Source organism: Diceros bicornis, chromosome 34, assembly GCF_020826845.1.
Source record: "Diceros bicornis minor isolate mBicDic1 chromosome 34, mDicBic1.mat.cur, whole genome shotgun sequence".
Lineage (NCBI taxonomy): Eukaryota > Metazoa > Chordata > Mammalia > Perissodactyla > Rhinocerotidae > Diceros > Diceros bicornis.
This window is the reverse complement of record NC_080773.1, coordinates 2,485,456-2,512,654: the sequence shown is the minus strand read 5'-3', so window position 1 is coordinate 2,512,654 and position 27,199 is coordinate 2,485,456. Positions and strand designations below refer to the sequence as shown.

Here is a 27,199-nt window from a genome sequence, read left to right as displayed (position 1 = left end):
CTCTCAGTTAGGAGCAGACTTTGGTAGTGAGTCATCCGGGCGTTAGTCATCCATCGATCTGGAGGCTGTCTGATAATGCTTTCTAAGGCATGGGGGGCTACTACGGTTATCTGTTGGCCCAGAGTTAACTTATCTGCATCTTTTACCAGCTGGGCAGTGGCGGCGATTGCCCTTAAGCAGGAGGGCCATCCACTGGCTACCGGATCCAGTTTTTTTTGATAGATATGCGACTGGGCGCTTCCAGGGCCCAAGGGCTTGAGTTAGGACTCCCCGGGCGATTCCCTTTCTTTCATCTACATACAAGGTGAAGGGCTTGGTCAAATCTGGTAGGGCCAACGCGGGTGCCTCTAATAATGCCCGTTTTAGAGTCTCAAAAGCCTTCTGGTGCTCTAGAGTCCAGACAAAGTTCCCACTTTCCTTAGTCAATGGGTACAGTGGAGCAGCCAGGGTAGCAAACCCAGGGATCCACAATCGGCAGAAGCCGGCTGTCCCCAGGAATTCCCTTACCTGGCGAGCGGAGGTTGGGGCCGGAATCTGGGTCACAGTCTTTTTCCGTGCGTCGGTTAACCACCTTTGGCCGTCCTTTAGTGTGTAGCCTAAGTAGACTACTTTTTCCTGGCACAACTGTGCCTTTTTTTTCGACGCCCGGTATCCCAACTCACCCAACTCGGCCAGGAGGCGCTTGGTCCCTTCTTCACAGTCTCCCGGGGTTTCCGCCGCCAACAGTAGATCATCTACATACTGTAAAAGAGTCACTTGAGGGTTTTTAACCCTATAATCAGTCAAGTCCCTGTGGAGGGCTTCATCAAACAGGGTAGGGGAGTTTTTAAAACCTTGAGGTAGTCTCGTCCAAGTCAGTTGTCCAACGATCCCCATATCAGGGTCGCGCCACTCGAAAGCAAAAAGTAATTGGCTTTTTGGGTGAAGCCGTAGACAGAAGAATGCATCTTTCAAGTCCAAGACAGTGTACCATTTTCGTGATGGGGGGAGGGAGCTGAGTAGGTTATATGGGTTTGGCACGGTAGGGTGTAAATCCTGCACTCTCTTATTTACTTCTCTCAAATCCTGGACCGGCCTATAATCATTAGTTCCAGGCTTTTTTACAGGCAGGAGGGGGGTGTTCCAAGGAGACTGGCAAGGAACCAGGATTCCTTGTTGGAGCAGCCTCTGGATATGGGGGCGGATTCCTTCTCTGGCCTCTTTACTTATTGGGTATTGACGCACCCTTATCGGGAGGGCTCCGGCCTTAAGATCTATCACGACTGGGGGAATTCTCGTAGCCGTCCCTAGTCCCCCGGTTTCAGCCCATGCCGTTGGAAATTCGATCAGCCACTTATCGGTATTGAGCCGAGCTCTAGGCTTAGGCTGCTGATGGAGCCGATATTCTTCCTCTAGCTCCAGGGCCAATATCATGATGGTAGGTGCGGACCAGGATACTGTAGGCCGAGGTTGAGTCTCGACCTAGCAACGGGGTCGGGCATTCAGGAATCACTAGGAAGGAATGGGACACCCTTCCTTTCCCCAAGTCCACTGTCCGGGAAGTAGTCCATGAGTATTGTTTCTGCCCAGTGGCTCCAACAACCAGAGTCTTTTTAGTTTTTAATTTCCCCAAAGGTTGCTTCAGTACTGAATATTCAGCCCCAGTATCAATCAGAAAACTCATAGGGGTCCCCTCAACAGTTAGGGTTACCCTAGGCTCGGGGAGGGGGCCCGAGCCCCGTCCCCGCTATTCTTCGTCCTCTCCTAAAGACAACACCTTGGGTGTGGCCCTTTTCTTGGGGCATTCCCTTGCCCAGTGTCCTCTCTCCTTACAATAGGCACATTGGTCCTTGTCCAAGGGTTACCGTCTGCGTGAGCCTGGTCGTGGGGCGTTGCCCAGGTTCCCTGACTGTCTGTGATCTGGCCCTGTCGCTTTTATCACTGCGGCCAGTATTTTAGTTAGTTTTTTTTTCTCGTCTCCTGTCTCTCCTGTCTTCCCTCTCCTCAGCCTCCCTTCTCTCTCTCTCTCGCTTTTCCTCTTCACTCTCCCTTTTATGATACACCTTTTCAGCCTCCTTTATTACGTCCCGCAGGTCGTAGTCTTGCAGCCCCTCTAGCCTTTGTAATCTCCTCTTTATATCTGGGGCTGACTGTCCAATAAAGGCCATAATGACAGAGGCCTTCTGCCCTTCCGAGGACGGATCAAAGGGCGTGTACCTGCGGTAAGCCTCCATCAATCGTTCTAGAAAAACGGAGGGGGGTTCAGTGGGTCCTTGCTGAATCTCTCTTACCTTAGCCAAATTGGTGGGCCGCCTTGCGGCTCCCCGGAGACCCGCCACTAGAGCCCGGCGGTAAGCGGACAGCGACCCCCTACCTTCAGCCGTGTTATAGTCCCAGTTGGGTCGGTTGTGCGGAAACCCTTCTTCCGCCTCAGCTATCGTTGCCGGCTGCCCGTTGGTGCCTCGGATATTCTTTCTTGCTTCCTGTGTGATTCTTTCTCTCTCCTCCGTGGTGAAGAGTGCCTGTAAGAGCTGTTGACAGTCATCCCAAGTGGGCTGATGGGAAAACATTAGGGACTCTATCAGGGCGGTTAATCCGGCGGGGTTTTCTGAAAAGGGGGGATGGTTATTTTTCCAGTTATACAGGTCTGAGGAAGAGAAAGGCCAGTACTGGAGGGGTGACAGCTGGTTGGGCCCCGCAGGAGCTCCATACTCTCTTAGCGGGAGCCCCACCGTGGTATCAGGCCCGTCCGGAGTGGCTCCGCGGCGGCTTCGGGTTCCAGCGGAGGGACCCGAGCCAGTCGCCCTCCGTCCTGATTGCGATCCTGGAGCGGGGGAGGGGTAAGGGGGAGGCGAGAAAGGGGGCCATTCGGGAGGAGGCTCAATCTCAGGGTAGACCCCGGGGGGGGGCCGAAGGGGTCTCCGACTCCGCTGTTCGAGTTGATTTCGATTTTTGCCGTGTCTCCGCATCCTGCAGCGCCAGGACTCGGGGGCTTAGTTTTTCTGCTTTTACCCATGGCTTAACCCACGGGAGTGGGTTCTGCACCAGATCCTGCCACACTGTAATATATGGTCGTTGGTCAGGATGGGACCCCGGTCTCTCCTGGAAAACAATAGCCCTCACCGCGAGGATAACAGTTAGATTAAACGTCCCCTCAAGGGGCCAACCCACATTGAGGGAGGGCCACTCAGAGGTGCAAAAAGTCTGCCAACGCCCTTTTTTTATTTCTACCGACAATTCGTGCGCTCTCGCTCTCACTTCAGTCCAGTGGTCTAAGGTCAAAGAGAGGGGGGTCGTCATAGTCTGTCCCATCCCGTCAAATGAGGTCCACGTAACGAACAAAAACAGAACAATGAACATCAAAAACACAGCAAGACAAAAACCACTTTGCCCGGTTGGTGTCTGTACAAGCCAACCGAAGGCGGTTTCAGACGGGAGGGGTTTTCGTGTCCTCCCTGGGAAAAAGAGTGCCGTTTCTTTTTCTACCTGAAAGGGGGTAGTCAGGCTTTCCTGACTCCCCTTGTCCCTTGGGGCGTCCCCCAGGGTTGCAGCCTGCAGTTCCCAGCACGTCTGCCACTGCAGCCGCTGGGCCCTCTCGGCCCGAAGCGGCGGCTGCCCAGATACCGAGACCAAAGCAATGCTTCGCGGCGCCGCACACACTCGCACACCCAGTCACTCAGGCTTACCTCCAAGGGGTCTTCGGAGTCTGGGGTGACCGCGCAGATCCCGGACGAGCCCCCAAATGTAGGATTCCAAAAAGGAAATCCAACTCCAGTCTCGGGAAGGCGCGGACCCACAGACACAGGAGACCGAGCTTGATGCAAATGCACGAGGTTTTATTAAGCTGAGCTCCGGGTCGACACGTATCTCTCGCTGGAGACAGAGGGGTCGACCCCGAACCTTAAGGGGCAAGCTCTTTTATAGGATTCGGAAGCATAAAGCGGGAAAAGGTTGGCGCGGTCTTACATGATTGGCTAATTTAAAACATTTAAACAGTTACATGTTATGGCGCGAATTGCTATGGCGCGAAGCAATTATCAGGTTACACACACGCGTCCCCATCTGGACCCCCTCCACCCCGACCCTCCCAAACTTATCCCTCTGGAGCACTCTCTTGTTCTCAATTTTCCCCGAACAGTTTAGGGCGAGTCTTCTATGAATAGAGTCAGTCAGGATCGATAAACGTTCCCCCTTATACCAGGAATCCTTAGGGTGTGGAGGTGCCTGTCTCTAAGGTATTAACTTTTAAATTTTTAATATAATTTACTTCCTTCAGAACCAGAGAGAGTAGGGAAATGGCCCCTCTTCTCAGGGCCCCCCTCTGAACCTGGGGCCTGTCTGAGCTCGAGCTTCCCAAAAGCAAGCTATGTGTTCCAGGCATTTGTTCTGGAAGTGCTCCCAGGAGAACCAGGAAGGGAGCAGGGGAAGGACAGAGAGTGGAGAGAAACCAGTACAAGCATGGTTTCCGGATAGGTGCCACTCTCTGCCAGATCCCACCACGTCACTCTGGAATGTGACTTATCTTAGACTTTATCCTGACTTGAATTAAAGCATCTGAAGTTTCCTGCCGACACAAGTGGTAGTGCTATAGGCAAAGGGCGGGGCCATGAACCCCCAGGAGCGCCACTGCCGCACTCTGTGCCTGTGAGCAAAGCCTGAAGGTGGGTCACTGAGGAGACACACGGGCGTGGCCATATGTGGAGGAACCAGGATACTGAAGAGCCGTCCCAGGCACCAGAAGGGACCTGGGAGAAGCTCCCATCTGCTGCAGGACCACGGTACAGGGCCCGTCTTCTGGCAAACACACTACATGCTCAGCCAGAAACCAGGTCTTTTATTTTCTTTCTGACTCCACCAGGCACTAACAGAACCAGGAATAGAGAGACCCTTGATGCATTTCTTAATAAACACTTATGTAGCACTTACCATATGCCAGGTATTGTTCTAAGCATTTTACAAACATTAATTTACTTAACCTCTCCATGTCTCAATTTCTTCATAAGTAAAATCAAGCTAATAGTAGTGACTTCATAGGTGTGGTGGGAAGCTAAACAGCAGGTTGCAGAGCTGATCTGCCAGGGTTTGAACCCAGGCCGTGTGGCTTCTGAATCCACGCCCTTAAGCATGCCACCATTAAAATGAGTGAGGGTTTGTAGAACCAGACAGACCCAGGTTAGAGCCCCAGTTTACATCAGTAACACTGCCTATCATCTCTGAGCCTTTGCTTTCCTATCTTTAAAATGGAGATTTAAAAAAAAGTGAACACCCACATCTGTATAAGTCATGCCCAGCAGGTGCCAAGGAGGTGATAGGTACTTGATAAATGTCAGCTCTCCTTATAAAACACTCAGTAAAATTGACTGCCTGGTAATCTTTGAAACAGCCCATTGTCTATCTCCAGTAACTCTCAGTGGCAGATATGTAGAAAAATAAATATCCAGATCTCTTCGTGCATTAACATGGCACTATCTAGACGAGAGGTTGCTCCCTGGCGCACTTGGCAACGTCTGGAGACATTTTTGGTTGTCACTACGGGGGAGGGAGTGCTACTGGCATCTGGGGAGTAGATGCCAGGGAGGTTGCTCAACATCCTCCAATGCACAGGATGGTCCCTCAGCCAAGTATTATCCTGCCTGGAAATGTCCGCAGTCCAGCCCCCGCCCTTACAGATGTGGACACCGAGGCACAGAGCAGGAAGTGGCTCACTGGGGTTGCACAGTCCAATTGCAGGTCCAGCACTCCACGTAACACTCTCTGGACGTCCACAGAACCGGACGGCGAGACCGGCATCCCAAGTCCCTGTGAGAATCACGAAAGGCGCCAGACGTCAAAGCCCTTTCCTAAATGCGTGTGCTTCACAAATGCAGGTGTTTATTTTCCAGACTCTTCTAAAATATGTAAATAGATCTTGTATTAGGTCAGTTAATTTTCCAACAACTACATCTGAAGCTTCAGGCGGTGGCACCTCTGTACACCCTGAGAAGGTGTCACCCACAGTAAGAGCAGCACTGGGAAATGCCAGGCCTGGTTCAGTACAGCTCAGCTGATCCCCACGGGAGGAACAAGGGGCCTGGCTGAGTCTGCCTCGCAGCCAACAGATGCGAGGCTGTAGTCATCCACAGCACATCTTTTATGCCTGTGGAGTCACAGAAAATAGCACGCCAGAAAAGGCACACCTGTCTCACTCCCACCGCTATACACAAACAAGACCCCTAATCTGGTTTCCACACTTCCCACTGTTCCAAGGGTCTTGGGGGCTGCACTGCACTTTGCCTCAATTTCCTGCAAACTGCATTCCAACATCGCAATACAGCGTGAGGCTGCAGCTCTGGAGAAACAGGCCGCCCTGCCGCACCAACAGCTCAGGGCCAGGCAGAGCCCCCACGGGGACAACCAAAACACACCCACCCTGGAAAGGACTGGAAATGAGAAGATGTGAGAAGTTTCTTGTCAGGGGTAGATCTCAGCTTAGCTGCCTCCCCAGAGTGACGAGGCACATGCAGCTGAGTGAGAAGGAGCCCCATTCCTGGTCCCTGGTCCCTATGCTTGTGTGGCACTAGCTGGAGGCCTGTCTCCCTTACTATAGTTACCGGCACGCCCGCCCTTCCACCACCCACCACAGCCACCGCATCTGAAGACAAGGGACACAGCCTCATCTCATGCACTGCCCCTCCCTTCCACCCAGAGCCACTGAACAGTCAGTCACCGCTCATTACACCTACAGCAGCCTTCAGACCTATGGAAAGCAATGGGCACCTCTGCATCACTGCCAGGCTCTGCAGAGCACCCACTTACATACACGTGCACACACACACACAGAGCAAGGGGGCTTCTGCACATTTTGTCTTCAATATTGCAATGAGAGTGTGAAGGAAGAATGAAAGATGAATGGGGGTGGGGACATTTTACCTCCTCATTTTTCCCATAACAACCAACCATAAACCATTCTATACTCTTTTTTCTTTCTTTCCAAAATAATAGTAATGATAAAAGCAGCTGTCAATTCTTCCATGTTCAGGGCACAGTTCTGAGTATATTATAAAGGCAATGTCTAAGTGGCATCTCTCTGAGGAAGGCTGTCTTATCAGCTCCATTTTACAGTTGGAGAGTGGAGAGGCGAAGAGGTTAAGTCATGTGGCCAAGATCATGCAGCAAAAATGGGGGAGACCAGACTTGAACCCAGGTCATTCAGACCCCAGAGCTCATACTCTTCACCGTCACACTTTATTTATTGGATTGTGATAAGTTTGGTTACTAACAACAGGGCAGAAAAATTAAAAAGCATGTAACATATAGTTTTAGCACTGATTTACTTTCAAAAGGAATCATTTGGTTCTAGAAAGCACAATATCTATATTAATGATAGTAATATATTAAATTACGAGCTAAACCTGGCATAAAATTTTAAAATAATTTATGAAAATAAACTTTAATTTTTCTCATAGTTACTAATGGCTAGTGACTAATGGCTGAAGACAGACTCCCTTATAAGCCTCTCAATTGATAGGAAGGTTGAAGAACACATATTCACACAGGACTTGGACCAAATCCATTTGAATTCAAAGAGAAGGCAAATATATTATCTTTTGCTCCCCAAAGGTGAAGTCAAACAGTTTGTGAGGAACAGTTCTGTTCCTCACCAAGAAAGGTATTGAACAAAATTGGTTAGACATGAAAGAAAAGTTGAGTCTGGGAGAGAATTTGGTGGAAAGGGCCTTTGTTTGGAACAAGAGAACATGTAGCCTCTCCAAGATGGCGGGTCATCCCAGTGCCCTGGAACCTCATCACAGTTCTTGAGCCTCCGAAACTGTGATAGCCTTGAGGGCAGTTGCAGGGTAGGCAATGACCAAGAGACCAACACCCCTTGCTGCAAATTCACTGATGTTCCCTAAGGGGTGGTCTCCAGTGCCAAAGGCCATCCACACCTCAGGCTACAGAGTGCCCCTCAGCAAAGTGAATAGACTACCTATTCAAGGTAGGCGGGAACACAAAAGTTTGCCATTAAAATAAACACAGGGCAGACTGGTTCTCCTTGAATTAGCCATCTGGACTCCACAGCAATCATTAAGTGGATATTATGCCTGACTGTGCAGGTTTGGTGACCCTTCAATAAGAGCAATTCTTTCTTTACAATAAAACTGCAAAGCACTGTGCAAAGAGGACTTGGGGCTCCATCAGCTCCTCTCAATGACCCTATGATGAGATTATCAGTCAGGATAGGCTAGGCTATCCTGAAGTAACAAATCAACCCTGAAATCTCAGTCATTTAAAAATCTAAAAGTTGATTTCTTGGTAGTGCAAATTGTGATGCTGACAATTCCAGGCAGTTCTGCAGGATAGCCATCCTCCACACAGTGACTCACCATCCAGGTTCCTTCACACGTGTGGCACCTCCAGGTCACCACAGCAGGGAGTAGAAAGCTGGGCCGGGGATCAGTTCTTAAACGCTTCGGTCTTTCTGCTCACTGCCCATTGGTCAGAACCAGTCACACCCCCTCCCCCAGTTGCAGGAGGGCTGGGACGTGTAGAGAGCACATACAAAACGTGTTTGAAGTGTGTGGCCTACTCCAGAATCCCTTCCCACCAACCCAAAACTTAAACTCAGAAACTAGTGCTGATTTTTAGAGAATTGTAGGTAATACTTAACTTAGTATGTTAAACATTAATGAAACTATACTTCTCCAATCACATTATGTCATTTTCTGTAATCTTGTTACTCCAACATCAAATTTAAGATAAGAAATATATTTAAGCCCCATATCCATAAGCAATAAGATCATTAAATCTCTTCAGGCCCTACTACTTAAAAGAAGAAAAAAAATATCTTCTGATTATTTTCAGCAGGGAAAATTTACCACAGCTTACCAGAGCCTAGCTTTTAATTGCTTTTTTTTTTCCTTTTATGCATTGGTGAATCATTTTGAGCTTGTGATAATTTCAAAATAAATATTTTTCAAAGCCTCAGGGTATTCATTGTATAATGATCATTTGAAAGATTTCTTGGTTATAGAGTTTTAAAAATAATAAAAAGGCTATCTGCAGCACTGGTTATTTCTATATTAAAAAGATGAAATTGCTCAGTAAGTAGTACAAGTCAATTTCTTTCATCAGCCTAATTGCCCATTTGAGCAAAGATTCAATCTCTGAATTAAGCAAATGGCTATGCATTTCAAAGTCAGTAACTTTACTCATCTCCTTTAACATGAACATCTTATACATCTAAAAAAATTGTCAGCCTCTTTACCGTGCCTTTTCCTGAGGAGACTGAAGATGGAATTTTGCTGTTGTTGTGTAGTTTGCATTTTTGTTTTTTTAAAGCAATATATTTGTGTGTTCTAGCTAGAGTCCTGCTAGTCATGACATGCACATTTTGGAAGACCAAGATATTTTTGAAAAGTAGATCTTTAAAAATATGGTGAGACCGAGTAGTTCATTTAACAACAAAATATAAAGTGCTCAGATTTCTGTTTGTCTGTTTGTAATTTCCCTAAGGAGAATTGTTTCTTTCTGTAATATCAAACCAAAAGTCCAATGTAATGAGCAATGGTTGGTCCCTGGGGGGTTGTGGCCGATGTGAGGCTAGAAAAGCCCAAGGACTTTCCTCCTATTTCCTTTTTCCAACCAAAGGAGCTGGAGGCTGGAAGGACGAAGGACAGGGAGAGTTGAGGGGGTGGGGAGCGGGTAGACAGAGGTGACCTTGAAGATCATTTCAAATTCTATAATGAATGCAAAAAGTAATCAGAACGAGATAGCTGGAGATTCTATTCTTTAGAGAGAGATTCAAATTCATTTGTCCCTTACAGGAGCCAAAGAAAAAAAGCCATTATTAATTTAGGCAATTAGAGAACTTTGAAAGTAATATCCAGTACATTAAAAAAAAAAAAAATCTGTCCCAAGGATGCAGCCCACAGGCTAGGAAAACTTAATTTTTATAGCATTTAGAATGAAGAAAGGTCATTTCTTAGATGTGCTCGACAGAAGATTGTAATTTTAAAGTGGTAATTTTAATGAGAAGTGGGGTTTTCATAAAAAGGGAGTAAATGCTTGAGTGAGTTTGAAATGAAATTAGAGGTGCATGTTCTGCCCATCACGGCATTTCCAAATGAATCCGTGTTCCCCACACCGCCTCCTGCTCTGCCCAGCTCCCACTGGAAAATTCCAAGGTCTGCATCTGCTTCTGCTTTCTCAACAACATTAAACAAGAAACTTTACCTGTTTCCTACAAGTGAGGCCTCAGCTGCCTGAGATGCCAGACCCATGGGCTGTCTCTCTTCTCTGACTGACAACAGAGAAAGCACCACAAAGGGACCCTTCCCAGAATCAGGGTAGAGATGAGGTGGCAAGCTGAGGAGGGGTCCTCAGGGAGAAGTGCGCAGTGCAGAGTCGTGGGGCGCTTTGGATGAATCTTGCCCCTTATGCATTCCACATGGACAGGTCCAGAGGTCACTTGAGGGCTTTTGGAGCAGCCATACCATGATGTCCAGAGTGGGGTTCTCAGCCTTATCTGAGGATTGGAATCACCAGAGAGCTTTTAAAAGATGTCTGGTTCCCACCCCATACCATCTGATTTCATTGGTCTGGGGTGCAACTTGGGTGTTTGGAGTTTTTTAAGCTCCCCAGATGATTCTAATGCTTGTCCAGGGCTGAGAACCACAGTGTTACTTTCTGAGAAGGAAGGTCAGCAGAGAGATACAAGAAAGGCCCTCGGCAGGAGCCTGGTGAGTAGAGGGGTACAGTAGCATGAGGTGAGCCTGGAGGATGGGCAGAGTGAGGGCCTGCAGAACCTGTCTACTATGTAAAGATAAACACAAGATCCTTGAGACCCTTGGGAAGACAAAGAAGGGTGTAGCACAGAGCAACATGGCCAGTTCTTTGTTGCCATATTGTGGTGCTAAAATAAAAGTTTATTGAACATGTGTATTTTAGGTTGGAACATCAGAGGCTCAGGAAAAAAGCTAATGTCACTTGGAAACTAAGACTTCTTTGGCCAAACTTACTGAGTCTCCCTTCAGATAACTGAGGGGTCAGATGCCACTCATCTCTGTTGGGGGAACAGTCATTTGCTTTAATTCATAGCCCACTGCTACAACCATGCTTCCTTCCCCTTGATGTCCTCCTTCCTCACCACAGTAAGTCATTCCAGAGTGCCAGGCTTCACTTAAAAATAAACAAACACCTGCTGTCTCCATCCTGGCACAGTTTCAGCTTATTTAGCATTATAACACATGTCATCTGTTTCCCTGAACAATAACATGGGCATGGCATGATGGGATTGGTAATTTGGGTAGATGACGTCAGCACAACCATAATGACGTTTGATTTGCTGTCGTTAGATACTACGTGTGTTCTTTCTCTTCTTGTTCCTGGAAAATAAACACAAGAAAAGACTACAAGAGTGTCTAGCCCCTAGCCCTTCTAAAAAGTCAAAATGATTGAGACACTGCTTGCCTTTCAATGCCCCATTCATTTGGCAAACACCGAGCAGATGGCAACCAAGTGAGAGGCATGTTGGGTCTAGCTGGAAAGTGTAGAAATGGCCCCTGCCAGCAAGGGGTTTACAGCCTCATGGGAGGGACTAGATTATGGGGCACAGCAAATTAGATATCAGCTTACAGGAGGAACAAGAGGAAAACTCATAAGGCAGATGTGGCCGATCACTGCACGCATCCACCCATAGGTGAAGGAAAAGCTTCACCAGGGTTAACTGGAAGAAGTTACACTGCTCTCAGTCAAGTGCACAAGTCCCATTTCATCCCATACAGACCAAGGGTCTTCAGAAAGAGCTTTCCAAGTCCTTGGATCATTTCATGACAGGGGAGACGTTCTCTTTGGTGGGAAGGGAGGCATCAAAGGGGGCCACAGAAGACTTGTGTGCAGCTTGCGTCCAGGAACTCCTCCCATTTGTTCCAAGAGGGGCTAAGCTAAAGCCACGGCTCAGGCTCTCAGGGAAGAACACCACACTGCATGGCCACTGTGTGAACTACAGAATCCAGAAAGACTCAGACTCCCAACACTACCTGGAGCACACAGACCTGTTTCCATCCACTCGCTCCTTTGTTCACAGGGTCAGTCCTTCAACAGAAATTTACTCAGCCATCACTTCTCACCAGGCACAGAGTAAGACCTACACACAGGACCAGCGTTTGGGCTTAAGAATTGCCAGTGGCATAGTAGAGGTTTGCACAAGGGAACGGGAGCACAGAGGTGCTGAAAGGGGCCTTGGGAATGTTTTACAGAGATGAGAGATGGAACTTTGGAGCTGGACACATCTTCATCTTTTCTAGAGAGCCCCTGAGGCCCCCTGGACCCTCAGCCAGGGTTACATCTGCAGACCCGGACTAAGCAAGGAATAAGCAAGTACAGCTGCCATGCCATGGGCTGCGTGCCTGACTCTGGCCCCACCATGGAGGGTCCAGGCTCGGTCTGGAGAATCATTAAAGGAGAGCCCAGGAAGAGCAGGGCACTCAGCCTTCTTGTCCTGCCTATGGCTTCTTCCTAGCTCTAGGTCCGCTCTTTCATTCATTCATTCATTCCCGTGAACACTATTCACCACAGTGCCTCAAATTCCTTTACAGGCCTGAAGCCCCCTTAATGCTCACTGAACACTTAATGATTTTTTCCACTCTGTCAGGAAAAAAGATGGGCATAAAGACTGTCACTGTTAACTATTGTCCTCAAGTTCCACACTCTCAGAAAGATAAATTTCACATTACAACCACAAATGGGACATGTAATGCTTACAAAGTTCTAATGAAAAACCTGTTCTGAAATGTTGCTGGCTCTCTGCTGCATGTCACCACTAAGGAATGGAGAAGGAGCTGGAATACGCAGGAACAGATGCAGGCAGACATCAGTCCAGACTAATCTGAGGGGGAGGTGGGATCTGAAAAAACAACACTCACTCTTCACTCCCCACTATTCCCCTCTTTCCTAATATTTAGTGTCCTTACGGAGCAGTAAGAGGTCTAGAGGAATAAAACCAGAATAATGAATGTGGACCACAAGGTCTTTAGAGACAGTCTTTAGCCCCCAAACTAGAAAGAGTTGATCACATAAGATAGTGATCTCCTTGTCCCTAGAGGCATGCAAGCAGACAATAGACAATAAACAGTTGATAAAACTATAGAAGGAATTTAAGAAAGAGAAAGACTTAAAGGGAGAGAAGGAAAAGAATATTGCCAAGGCGTCAATTGTGTGTCAGGCCATCTGCCTGGCCTAACATCCCACAACAATACTGAGGAAGACAGTGCCGCCTGCATTTTGCCTGTGAAGCAACTAGAGCTCAGAGAGGAAAAAGTATATTCCAAAGCAGCAACTGGTAAGTGGGTGTGACTCTACAGCCCGTTCTCTTCCCATCACCACATGTTGCCTCCTTAGAGGGTCGGCACAGTGGACTGGGGCCATTTGTTCACTCGACAGATATTTGTCGAGTGTCAACCTACTGTGCTGGTACTGGGGATACAAGGATGAATAAAAGCCTGGATCAGTGTGCGGATTCCAAGATTCTGGAAGGCGGCCCCTGTGCTTGCTGAACTGACTACATGGATATGGGACCCACAGACAACACTCCCCTCCTCCTGCTCCTGCGCTTCCTCTAAAGCCTGCTGCCTCCCTGTCCCCTCCATCAGCACAGGGGCACCCACAGGGCAGGCCCTGGCTTTCCTCTCCCATCCCTCTATCCAAGAAGCAGCGTTTCCCAAAGGGCGGCCCTCAGAAGAGTAGGGCCATGGATGGCTCTTTGGATTAAGAGGGCTCTTTGGTCCCAGGCATTCAAGAACATTGCAGGATGCACTTGTTGTTAGAGGGTCCAGTGAAGGTGGAGTACAGAAGTGGGGTCTCCTCCTGCTGAGGCTGGAGCTGCAGCGCTGACTCAGGTCTGGAGAGGGCTTTGCTGCTCTCTTTAGGACAAGGCTTTCAAACTCTGGACTGTGGCCCAGAGTAAGAAATACATTTTACATTGCAACTCTATACAAATACCACACACACACACACACACACACACACACACTCACACAAACAACTGAAGCCAAAGTTTAATAAAACAATACTCACGTTTACTATGTGGGGTGTACTCTCTTTCTCTTCTATTTTCTTTTAATGCTCGGTCATGACCCTCTAAATCAATTTCATGACGCCACAGTTTGAACAATACCAAACTAGAATACAAGAAGCCGCTCAAGCTGATTGCTAGATACAATAGCCCCGCTCTGAATCAGAGAGTCAGAGAAGAGTTCATGAAACTAGGAGCCAGGAGGCTGAGGCTCCAATTCCAGCTTCGTGGCTTCCTGGCTCTGTGGCCTGGGCCAGCGGCTTCTCCCTGGGAGCTGACGTGAAGACTTGCTTGTATTAGTCCATGCTGACACCAAGGAGAAACACAGGAAGCAGCTGGCACTCATGTGGAGTTCTCAGGAGAATTAATAAAGGGGTTGTTCACAGGGATGGTGCAGGGTTAAGGCAAGGGCAAGGAAAGGGAGTGTCTGCTAGAACCTGGAGAGAGAGCTGTGAGGGGCCACCCCTCAAGACACGACCACCGCCAGCTGCGGCCAGGCCTGGAGGAAACCGTGGCAATAAATTCCCCAGCCCCTCTCGTTCTCCCTTCCAATCTCCTACCGGTGCTTCCCATTGGCCAAACCAACCAACAGCCAGAGCACAGGAGAGCCTTTTAATGAAATCCTTCCAGGTCAGCTTCCTGGGACCCCAGCAGAGTGAAGAGCAGAAAGTGGATGGATCTAGGGGGGCAAACAGAGACTATCCATTAGCCCCATCCATGTCAAGATGGGAAGGGCAATAATGGTTTACTCCCATCCCAGTTGCCACACGCAATTCAAGGGATGGGAGAGGTTCTCATTCCTTCAGCCCTAAAAGTTTTCCCACCCATTTTTTAACTTGATGCGCAACTGTGTCTGCTTTTGCAGAGGAAGAGCCTCAGGCTTGGTGCTACAAGGGATGGACATGGATAAGGCTGACCCTTGGCCTCAGGGAGCTCACAGAATCAGAGAAGAAAAAAGCCATGGCATAAGGGACTGTAGCATAAAACATGAGGTGAAGGGTGCGAAAAGTAAAGTGTTGGCTGAGCGCTCTGGGGGAACTGAGGAAGAAACAAAGCAGATCTTGGATGTGGGAACTGGTCTGACATTCACAGCTAGAGCATGTTGAGCTCCTGTTGACGTAAACAGTCTCACAGGACACCAGCATCAGACAAGGTCACTCTGAGATGACAGAATTAGACAAAAACAAGGTCGATGTGCAACCCACATGAAACCTAACACACCCCTCACTTGGCTAAGATGAGTGACTGCTACTTCTTACCAAACACAAAGCTAACCTGTCCTAGCTCTAGTCTGCCCTCCCTATTGATAAGTATTAAGATGCCCAATCATATTATAAGAGAATACTATGAAAAACTATATTCCAACAAATTGGACAATCTAGAAGAAATGGATAAATTCCTAGACTCATACAACCTCCTAAAACTGAATCAAGAAGAAATAGAGAACCTGAATAGACCAATCACAAGTAAAGAGATTGAAACAGTAATCAAAAACCTCCCAAAAAATAAAAGTCCAGGACCAGATGGCTTCTCTGGAGAATTTTACCAAACAGTCAAAGAAGACTTAATACCTATCCGTCTCATACTATTCCAAAAAATAGAGGAAGATGGAACACTTCCCAACACATTCTATGAGGCCAACATCACCCTGATACCAAAGCCAGTCAAAGACAATACTAAGAAGGAAAACTACAGACCAATATCTCTGATGAACATGGATGTAAACATCCTCAACAAAATATTGGCAAACTGAATACAGCAATACATTAAAAAGATCATACACCATGATCAAGTGGGATTTATACCAGGGATGCAGGGATGGTTCAACATCCACAAATCAATCAATGTGATACACCACATTAACAAAACGAGGAATAAAAACCATATGATCATCTCAATAGAGGCAGAGAAGGCTTTTGACAAGATCCAACACCCATTTATGATAAAAACTCTCAACAAAATGGGTGTAGAAGGAAAGTACCTTAACGTAATAAAGGCCATACATGACAAACCCACAGCCAACATCATACTCAATGGGGAAAAACTGAAAGCCGTCCCTCTGAAAACAGGGACAAGACAAGGGTGTCCACTCTCACCACTTTTATTCAACACAGTACTGGAGGTTCTGGCCAGAGCAATCAGGCAAGAAAAAAGAATAAAAGGAATCCTAATAGGACAAAGAAGTGAAACTCTCGCTGTTTGCAGATGACATGATCTTATATAAAGAAAACCCTAAAGAATACATTGGAAAACTATTAGAAATAATCAACAACTACAGCCAAGTGGCAGGGTACAAAGTCAACGTACAGAAATCAGTTGCATTTCTATATACCAACAATGAACTAACAGAAAGAGAACTCAAGAAGACAATCCCATTTACAATTGCAACAAAAAGAATAAAATATCTAGGAGTAAATTTAACCAAGCAAGTGAAAGACCCATACAATGAAAACTATAAGACATTATTGAGCGAAATCAATGATGACGTAAAGAAATGGAAAAATATTCCACGCACTTGGATTGGAAGAATAAACATAGTTAAAATGTCCATGCTACCTAAAGCAATCTACAGATTCAATGCAATCCCAATCAGAATGCCAAGGACATTCTTCACAGAAATAGAGCAAAAAATACTAACATTCATATGGGGCAAGAAAAGACCCCATACAGCTAAAGCAATCCTGAAAAAGAAGAACAAGGATGGAGGCGTCACAATCCCTGACTTCAAAACATACTACAAAGCAATAGTAATTAAAACAGCTTGGTACTGGTACAAAAACAGACACACAGATCAATGGAACAGAATTGAAAGTCCAGAAATAAAACCTCATATCTATGGGCAGCTCATCTTTGACAAAGGAGCTACGGACATACAGTGGAGAAAGGAAAGTCTCTTCAATAAATGGTGCTGGGAAAACTGGACAGCCACTTGCAAAAGAACGAAAGTAGACCGTCTTCTTTCAACATACACAAAAATTAACTCAAAATGGATCAAAGACCTGAAGGTGAGACCTGAAACTATAAAACTCCTGGAGGAAAATATAGGTAGTACACTACTCGCCATCAGCCATAAAGGGATATTCTTGAATTCCATGTCTACTCAGACTAGGGAAACAAAAGAAAAAATAAACAAGTGGGACTTCATCAGATTAAAGAGCTATTACAAGGCAAATGAAACCAAGATCAAAATGAATAGCGAACCCACCAGCTGGGAAAAGATATTTGCAAATCATATATCTGACAAGGGATTAATCTCCATAATATATAAAGAACTCACACAATTGAATAACAAAAAAACAAACAACCCAATCAAAAAATGGGCAGAGGAAATGAACAGACACTTCTCCAAAAAAGATATACAGATGGCCAATAGGCACATGAAAAGATGCTCAACATCACTAGTCATCAGGGAAATGCAAATCAAAACCACACTAAGATATCACCTTACACCTGTTAGAATGGATATAATCACCAAGACAAAAAGCAACAAATGCTGGAGAGGCTGTGGAGAAATGGGAACACTAATCCATTGTTGGTGGGAATGCAAACTGGAGCAGCCTCTATGGAAAACAGCATGGAGATTCCCCCCAAAATTAAAAATATATATACCTTATGATCCAGCTATCCCACTACTGGGTATCTACCTAACGAATCTGAAATCAACAATCCAAAGAGGCTTATGCACCCCTATGTTCATCACAGCATTATTCACTATAGCCAAGACATGGAAGCAACCCAAGTGTCCCTCGACTGATGAATGGATAAAGAAGATGTGGTATACATATACCATGGAATACTACTCAGCCATAAAGAAAGACAAAATCGTCCCATTTGCAACAACATGGATGGACCTGGAGGGTATTATGTTAAGTGAAATAAGCCACAAAGAGAAAGACAAACAGGGCATGATTTCACTCATATGTGGAAGATAAACCAACACACGCAAAGATAGAACTGTTTGGTGGTTACCAGGGGCTAGAGGGTTGGGGGGTGGGCACAAGGGGTGGAGGGATGCACTTATATGGTGACTGATAAACAATAATGTACAACAAAAATTTCACAATAAAAAAAAAGATGCCCAATCATAAAATTGTTCCTGCTTTCTGACAGCACCCAATCCAGAACATCCACTTCCTTATATCCTTCCCCAATATTGCCCAACCAAAGGCCAGACTGTAAGGTGCTCTTACTGTGACACCCCACCATTTCCCTCAGTGGGCATTCTCCCTCACTGAATCGAGTAAGAAACCCAACTTGTCAACTATGAGTGTGTTCCTGGTGGCCTTGGACTGGAGAACACTGCCCCTAAGGAGATGAAACGGATTCTACAACAAGGATCTTGAGCAAGTCCTTGGAAGGTTGGATCTGGGGCTGGCTGGAGGCGAACGCCCTCCACTTCTGGACAGCAGAGAATCCAAGCAAAGCCACTGGGGGTGAAGGGCCCTGGCCTGTTTCTACACAGGAAGCAGAGGCTTGGCCAGAGCACTGTAAGAGGAGGATGAGGACTCTGGAGAGTTGGACTTTACTCCTGGAAGGGACAGGACAAAAGCTGCACTTAAAAAACATCCATCTAGTAGGTCTGTGTAGGACGAGCTGAAAGGGGAGAAATACCAGAGCCAGGAAGCCCAGTGAGAACGAGGCTGTGGGAAGGGAGATCACTGGGCGCCCAGAGACACTCCAGGCCCCACGGAGACCTTGGAGTCCTTCTCTGCCTCGTTTCTCTGTAACTCAACACCTTCCGCTGCAGCAAGAGTGAGAGATATGAGCAACTCCAGTTCTCAGATGTGTTGCTGGTCCCAGAATAGGAGCGGCAAATCTCCTTGCCTTTAGCCAAAGGCACTTAAAGGAAAGCATTTGGAAAGCGATGAGGTAGCTACTTTAAGAAACATTACACACAGACATCTGAAGAGGAAATTAATCTTGAGTTTGTAGATTAAATTCTCCTTGAGTAACACAAGATGTATTTTTAATTAATGGAAAGATTTTGGTAGAATGCATTTGGTTTCACAACGGGACAATATTTGGGGCAGGCGGATTTGTTCAAACATATTTTCTTGATATTTCCTCCAAAGGACTTTGAATACGGAGGAAAACCTAAATGCAAGCTAAGTGTGAGTGATAACCGATTTCTGTTTCCTAATGTTTTATTTAACAATATCTAGTTCATTTGCCGTTTGGGAGAAAAACTTTTAATTCCAATCGATAGCTAATCAACCCTCCACAGGCACTCTGAATACCCTAATTAGCACCTGTGAGAAGTGGCTCAAACTTGAATGACAATAAGCTAAATAATAATTTGGGAATTTGCGTTGTTTCAAAGTAAAGCCCTTCCCTGTCCCAGGCTGGCAAGAATGTCTGCTATTTCATGAATGTTGCATGCCACGTGTAATTACGATAGGTAATCACAACTCACCCGACCCTGCACCCGATGATGAATGGGCTGTGGCAGGCTCTATTTCACATCTTCATGTGGAATTATTCAGCAACTAGACTTTATTTCACTTCTGTTTGGGCCCATAAACATACATATTTATCAAAACCCTTTGCAATTCTGACACCATATACTTTAAAACACTATCCTATTTGTGGGTAATCAGCACTTCATGAATATTAGATTTCTGCCTTCATTTCACTGGCGTGGCTTTTTTCTTGGCAGGGAAAGGTCAGGACTCACTCATGTGAGTGTTGCTGAAAAGAAGCAGACAGACTCCTGCCCTAGCCAGGAAGACATGTGATGGAGGTGGAGGACGGGGCCTGAGTGCCCACTTCTCTCTTTGGCTCTCTTCGGGGTTCTCTCCATGCCCTGTCACCACCCCATCCAGCCTCCCTGTCTCATTGCCCAGAGACAGCTAAATGGCTCACTCACTGAACAGCAGCAAGGAAGAGTCAGAGGCACAATTACTTGTGAATCAAAAGAGCTCAGAGATGAACTACGAGCAGGTTGCCAGGAGGGGGCCTAGTCCTGCACTGAGACTCCCAGAGTAGAGACAGATCTTACTGCTCTGGCAGACGCAGCCTGACGTCACAGTCCAGTCCCAGCCCTCCAGACACCAAGCCCCCAAGATATGGGTCTGACGGTGGGACAGCCCGGAGGATGGTTTCAACAGTGACGGGCAGAGCGCTCAAAACTCTTCCCCCAAACCAGCCACTTTCAAACCAGAAAGAGGGAGGGTGGAATAAAAACAAAGGACTGTCAAGTGAATGACACAGCTGGAGCTTGGGAGGCAGTGTCCTGGCGGGGGCCAGGCTGGGCCCTGACACATCTGTGAGGCCTCACTCCAAACCTCAGCCTTCTTTTTTTTTTAAAATAATATTTATTGAGTCCTTGCTAGGCACTGATAGATATCTTACATGTGTTACTGCCAAACCTCATGACAGGCCTGAAAGGAAACCTTTTAATTTTTTTTTTAATTTATTTTTTCCCCCAAAGCCCCAGTAGATAGTTTTATGTCATAGTTGCACATCCTTCTAGTTGCTGTATGTGGGACGCGGCCTCAGCATGGCCGGAGAAGTGGTGCGTCAGTGTGCGCCCGGGATCCGAACCCGGGCAGCCAGCAGCAGAGCACATGCACTTAACCGCTAAGCCACGGGGCCAGCCCCAAACCTCAGCCTTCTGCCCGCCAGCCAGCATTTAATTCATTCAGCTATCACTGAACAAGCACGTACGCGTGCCAGGCATGGGGCTAAGCACTAAAGGTACAAAACCAAACGAGACAGCATCGCAGTCCTTCATTCATTCGCTCACTCATTCATCCCTTCTTCAGTTGTTTGCTCGTCTCTTACTAGGTCACAGATACTGCCAGTTCTGGGTCTATAGAAAGAGCAAACCAGATGTGTTCATTATCCCCACGGAGCTTAGAGTCTTCATGGAGAGTGTGTGTTTATTTGTATGTTTGTTGGTTTGATGGCCAACTGTAACTTGTGATGAGTACTACAGAAGCAAGGCACCAAGTTCTGTAGTAAGAAAAACAAGAACGATCAAATCTACCGGGGACGTGAGGGAATGCTGCCCTGAGGAAATGGAGGAGATGTGAGGAGTGAAGGGCCAGGTGGATCCAGGCAGCAGAGACAACCAGCGTGCTGCCCCCGACTTAGGAAGAGTTTGACTTACTCAAAGAGGCACTGCCAGAGGCCAGGGGGTGGGGCACAGTGAGCAGCAAACGATGGGCTGGGAAGGCAGAGGCGCAGACTCGGAGCTTCACTTGGTGACCAAAGACCCCCACCAAGGGGCCCCTGGATAGAATCCAGTGAGTTTGTGAACAAGGGTGGAAAAATTACTCTGCTGTGTTCACTAACCTCTAACTGAAATTCAGCGTTTCCTTCAAGCAGTACCTGTGACTTGGTCCTCAGCACACACCACAGAGGGTTCCATGTCCTGCCAGTGTGGCAGACGTCAGGTTTGTCATCTACACTCAGCAATACTCTGAAACTATGATTCCTATCAGACCCACTGCTGTATCATGTTTTCTAAGATAGTAATAGAGAAGTATATCTAGTACATTACATTTTATATATTGATAATCATATTTCAAAGCGATTTATTTTCTTTGTAAATCCTGTGTATGTTACTTCATGCATTTAAAAAAAATCAGTCAGAGAAGGGGTCTGTTGACCGTCACTCAATGAGGTCCATGGCACAACAAAGTTAAGGAACCCTGATCTACCTAAAGCTCCCGCAAGGACTTTGCGATCCAGAGAGGAAGGCAGAATGAGGACTAGAATGAACTGAATTCTGAAAGGGATAGTCCCAGAAGCTCTGGGAGGATGGAAGAAGGAAATCATTCATTTCTATTCTCCTTCTCTCTATTGCTCATTTGTTCTCTCTCTCTTTGATTCCCACTGTGTCTCCCCTTCTGTCCCTCTCTTCCCCCCGCCATCCTCCTCCTGTCTCAGTTCATGTCTGTATTATGCCTCTTCATTTAACTCATCACCTTTGACTTCAAGCCTGTCCTAGAGCCCTGGAACCTCAGGAACTAGATGGGAGCACACACACCTGCTAGTTAAGTCTTCTCTCTACCCTGCTTTACGGTGGGTAAGCAGAGGCTCGGAGAGTGCAGATGCCATGCCCAGAGCCTCAAGACACACCAAGCGCACCCCTATTCCCAGCCCTGTGCTTCTGCCCCGTGCCCATGGGGGGCTGTTAGGGGCGGGAGACTGATGAGAGGGTCTCAGAGGCAGAGCTCGAGGGGCATTTCCTCCCACCAGCAGCCTTGCCTTAGGCAGAATTCATGGGAGGGTTGAACAACCTCTTCCTCATCAGACTCCCTAGCTTGCCATTTTCTAAGCAGAAAAGCCAAGTGGATCCAAAAGCAGTTGACCTCCCAGAGGATGGGACACATTCTCTCCCCAAACAATGAAAAGGAGCATTTCTCTCTGCTTCACTTACCTTTACCACCAGCTCCAGAAAATGAAGCCCTATTGTCAGGAGAATGACAATGCAGGAGTCATGGAGCCCAAAGCCAGCCTGCCGAGCATGGCAGGGACCTCACAGCCTCTCTTCTTCCACATAGGACAGTGATAGGAGGGCAGGAGGGAGACAAGGGACACTAACTCCTGCTGAGTCTTTGGGGATGGGGAGGCCAAGGCAGTGAGGCAACTCTCAGGACGAAGCTGTTGCCTCCACAGCCGCAGCCTCCCTCCCTCCTCAGTGCTCCCTGAGCATTCGGCACAAGACAGTGTGGTGAGCATTGCAGCACCATCTGTAACTTCCAGTTTACCTCATTGTGACTTGCTTGAGCATGAATCCTGGTAAGGAGTAGGTACTTGGTGAATCTTAGTTGAGATTAAGTGAAATTGAGTGAGTTTTAACACAAATACAACCTGTTGTTTAAAAATTTCTAAGGTTAGAGATTGAAGGGAAAAAGTGGCATACCTCATGTCACACATCAGAGCAAATATCTAAACTGCTTCCTTCCTTCAAACGAAGGATTTGAAATGTCTAATTGTCCTTCCATTCTTGGCTAGCAAAAGGTGGGCTGAAAAGCATGGGCCCATCTTCAGGAGATCATATAAACGATACGATAATGTAATGTAATGTAAAAACGATTTACAATGAAATGATCATATAAATGAGTCTTTGGCCAGGCAGAGGAGAGGGGGCAGAGACCCCTGCTAAATAAAATGAGGTAGAGATCTGGAGGGGAGCCCAAAGAGAAGGGGACCTGAAAACGGAGACTCAAGGAGTAGAGGGGACTGAGGGGTGTCGAGCAGCAGCGCTGGGTGTCTGCAGCTCTCTCCCAGCATCCCTCACAATGGAAGCTCATCTCCTCAAAGCCTTGAAAAAAGGGCACACGTCTGAGGTGAGGCACTGTCCATGTAAAGCAGGGGACCCCCTCAGAAGTGTCTGTCTGGGCCATGGCTGGAGTCAGATGAGGCTGAGAGGGTGTGAGGTGGGCACTGGAGATGACCAACAACCAGAGAATACATGAAAAATAAGTCAAAACGACTGCAACACTCCCCAGCTCTCCACACTACTTCCTTCCGCTGCTCACGGACTGAATGAGACGCAGTCTCCCAGGAGAGGCCAGGGTTCGTGAGACCCAGATGTGGCTGAGGGGAAAGGGGCACAGCAGGCTGCTCTGACCAGCTGTTCGTCCTGGCCTGGGGCCCTGCTGTCAGGGGTGGCTTCAGCCTGGGTCAAGGCTGGGTGGGGATTTGGGGATCAGGACTCCGAGGCACTTCTTCCCACCAGGGCACCACAGTCTGGTATCTGTAAACACCACTCAGAGCCTCCTCACCAGACATATCCCAGCAAAAACTCCTGAGGACACCAGCACCATGGCCATCTTGCTGCAGACTTGGCAAATACCTTGTTTCATTTACAGATAAGTCTCACTGCCCCACGGAGGGCTGCACTCAGTCTGATGGCCAGTCTCTTAGAGGCGTCGATGTCCGAGGGCGAGATTTCCTGACCACGTCCCCAGTTCTTGGGGCTCCAAGGCATAGAGCAATCCATGAGAGCTGTCAGAAACTGCCTGATCTGGTTCCGGCCTCTTCTCTCAACCACAGGAGAAGCAGGGAAGAGGCAGTGCTTCAGGAAGCTGGGGTACTGTGAGAGGTAGGCATCCTGGGTTGGGCCCTGCAAATTCCCCAGGCCTTAGCTTTCCCATCTGAAGAACTGGGCATGAACATACCAATAGTCCCACAGGCTTGCTTAGTGGATACTCTGACCAAATGTATGTCAAAGAGCCCGGGAACTGCCAAAAGGATAAGCACAGGCTAGGAGGTGATGGTAGGATGAGGATGATGAGGACAACGATGATGATGGCTCATTACTCACAACTCCCCGCTTCTTAAAAATTCAGACCACAAGGAGGAGCCTTCATTCTGCTGAACACAGTGAAGAGCGGGTGTATGAGTCTGCTAGGGCTACCATAACATAGTACCACAGACTGGAGGGCTTAAAACAAGAAGTTTATTGTCTCACAGTTCTGGAGGCTAGATGTCTGAGATCGAGGTGTCATCAGTGTTGGTTTCCTTTCAGGCCTCACTCCTTGGCTTGCAGGCGGCCGTCTTCTCCCTCTGTCTTCACATGGTCTTCCCTCTCTGCTTGTCTGTGTCCTATTCTCCTCTTCTTATAAGGACACCAGTCATACTGGATTAGGGGCCATTCCTATGACCTCATTTTACCATAATTATCTCTTTAAAGGCCCTATATCCAAATATAGTCACATTCTCAGGGACTGGGGCTTAGGATTTCAACATGTAAATTTTGGAGGGGACAAAATTCAGCCCATAACAGTGGGGACGTAAGGGGTAAAAGCTGATGGAAGATGGAGTAATTGTCCCATCCCAAGTGCAAACGCCTACAGAGGCCAGTAAGACAGAAAAAACAAGTAGAGCAAGCAGGGTGAGAGATGTGCTCCCTGCAGAGCTCATGCCCACTTAGGAGAGAGACAGTCACCTCTAGCTTAGCCGCCTCTGTCCCAGGAGAATCAGACCTACTATGGCCAGTTTTTCTGATTTTTACAGAGAAACCAGAAGTCTGTTTTCTCATATGAAATCTCCTGATTTTTAAATATTGGTAATGAATTCAAATTTTTTTAAAAAATTAGCATGCAAAGTGTGTGTTTACACTTGAGGACTGGATCTGTACAGGGGCCACCACTGTGCAACCTCTGAGACAGCAAGACGGCTCCCCCTGGGCCCAGTGGTGGCAGCTGGGGCTCAGACACACGGCCGCAGCCCCTTCCTGCAAGAATGCCACCCAAGTTCAGATGTGTTTTTAAAAGCAGATTGTTAATGAGCTGGAAAGGAAAGCAATAAAAACATTATGATCACTCTAAAAAAGCATTTCTAATTCATGGATCATTTACTATTGATTATCAAAACAAACGCTATTGTACGTGCTCTACGGCTGGCTTTAAAGCCTCTGTATCTTTGGAGTTTTAATTTATTCAGAAGCACTATAATACGTAGCACATGACTATTACTTCCTTCAGTGCTCCCTGTAATCAAGATAAATTATCTTGCTATTGATGTAAATGGGATATGAAAATCTATAGAGTTCTCCTGAGGTGTGTAAACTCCATATTATGCTCACCACATTTGAATTTTGCAGCAAAATCATCTTGGGGTCAATCAAAAATACATTCCCCCAAACTTTTATTGCCATCCAGCCTAAGTCACCTCCAGAAGTAATTAGCAAACAACACCAGTGCGGAACTATTGAGCCTGGTGTTGGGCCACGTTGCTGTTGTTGCTTGCACCTTGTAGAGTGCTTTATGCTCTCAGGCCTATGGCACCATTTGACACTCACAGGTGTCTTATTATAAATGTATTTACATATTATACATATTTATTTACAATTCCTTATCCCCATTGCCAAACAACCTCTTATGAAAATTCAAAGTACAATTAATCATATATGAGTTTTTTGTAAACACAATAAACTCAATTTGCATTATTTCCCCTTCTCCCATTTCTCCCCCTTCTTTTCCATCAATTGCTTATCTTCTTAGCCACTTTTTCTCTAGTAGTTTCTCTTCTGCCAGAAAAGGTGCTGCCCTGAACACCTTCATGTCACAGTCTTTGTTCTTCTGTCCCCACAGCCCCAACCTTTCCTCAGTCAGCGGGGACTACACAGCCTTCCTTCCCGGGAATTCCCTCCAGTGCAGAACCCTTCTGGCAATCGTGGAGTTCTTCCATGCATCAAATCTCTCTTTCTGATTTTGCTATTTAACTTATTGTCCTTTTATTCAGCGTCTCCATTATAAAAGCTCTTTCCTTACAGCAAGACAAGTATTAAGCCCTCTCTCAGCCATTCCTTTTCAAGTCATATCTTCCCAGCCTCAATTCTCCTATCCCACCTGCTTAAATGACAGAGACAGAGAAGAGAGGGAAGGAGAGGCGGGAGGGAGCAGCAAGCGCAAATACTCCAGTATGTTCACAGAGGCTATCACTGGGTGGACGGATCGTGGGTGAGCTATTTTACCGTCTTCTTTATGTTTTTCAGGATTTTACAAGTTGCCTAAGATGAGCATATATGCTTATTCCGTTTTCCCTAGAAAGCAGAGCCTGTGGCAAAGCTTACTTGTGATCCCAGAGAAGCAAGAATGAGGCAGACAGAGTGAGGCAGGGAAAAAAGGAGAAACAAATGCTAGGCAGTGCAATTCCAAGCTGTCACAGATCCACAACACAGCTGACTGCTCAGTCACTTAGGGCCCCTCAGAGAGGCCACGTGGAGCTGCAGCTCAGTACAGCCAGCTTGGGGCAGGAGGCACCTCACCATCTGCTGACTCTCTGTGCCTCTACCAGTCAAGGTCAGCTCTGAGTTCCCACACTCGCAGGTCATGTTACCGAGCTCCTCCAGCAGCCACTAGAAAAGCCAGGGCCTCTGTGGACCTGGCCCAGCCAGTGCGCGGGTTTGACTGTTTCTCCTGTCACTTGGCGCCACGTATGGGGGCTCCTGGTCTGCAGAGCTGGTGGTGGCAGCAGAGGCTGCAGCCAGGGCTTCATGACACAGCAGCCTGAGCAGTTGCTAGGGCTGCTCTGGCGTGAAGCAAGACGAGTGGCCAAGGCCTGGTGATCAAATTTTCTTACATCTAAGAAAATAACAAGCAAAGTTTCTTTTAAAATATTCAATTAAATTTAAAAGTCTCTATCCTTTTAGCCTTTGCTTGCTCAAGCCTCCTTCCAAAGTCTTCACATCCCAGATCCCACCTGGACGTG

General features: G+C 47.1%; 1 protein-coding gene across 1 annotated transcript; it reads right to left on the bottom strand.

Moving 5' to 3' along the window:
- Window positions 1-1,459: 1,459 nt before the first annotated feature.
- LOC131397945 (uncharacterized) lies at window positions 1,460-26,822 on the bottom strand. Its single transcript, XM_058531044.1, has 4 exons — window positions 26,757-26,822; window positions 5,647-5,778; window positions 3,666-3,803; window positions 1,460-2,510 (listed from the first exon to the last, which is right to left on the bottom strand). The coding sequence occupies exons 1-4, from the start codon at window positions 26,820-26,822 to the stop codon at window positions 1,935-1,937; spliced, it is 912 nt and encodes a 303-aa protein (XP_058387027.1). The 3' UTR covers window positions 1,460-1,934.
- Between the last annotated feature and the right edge of the window lie 377 nt (window positions 26,823-27,199).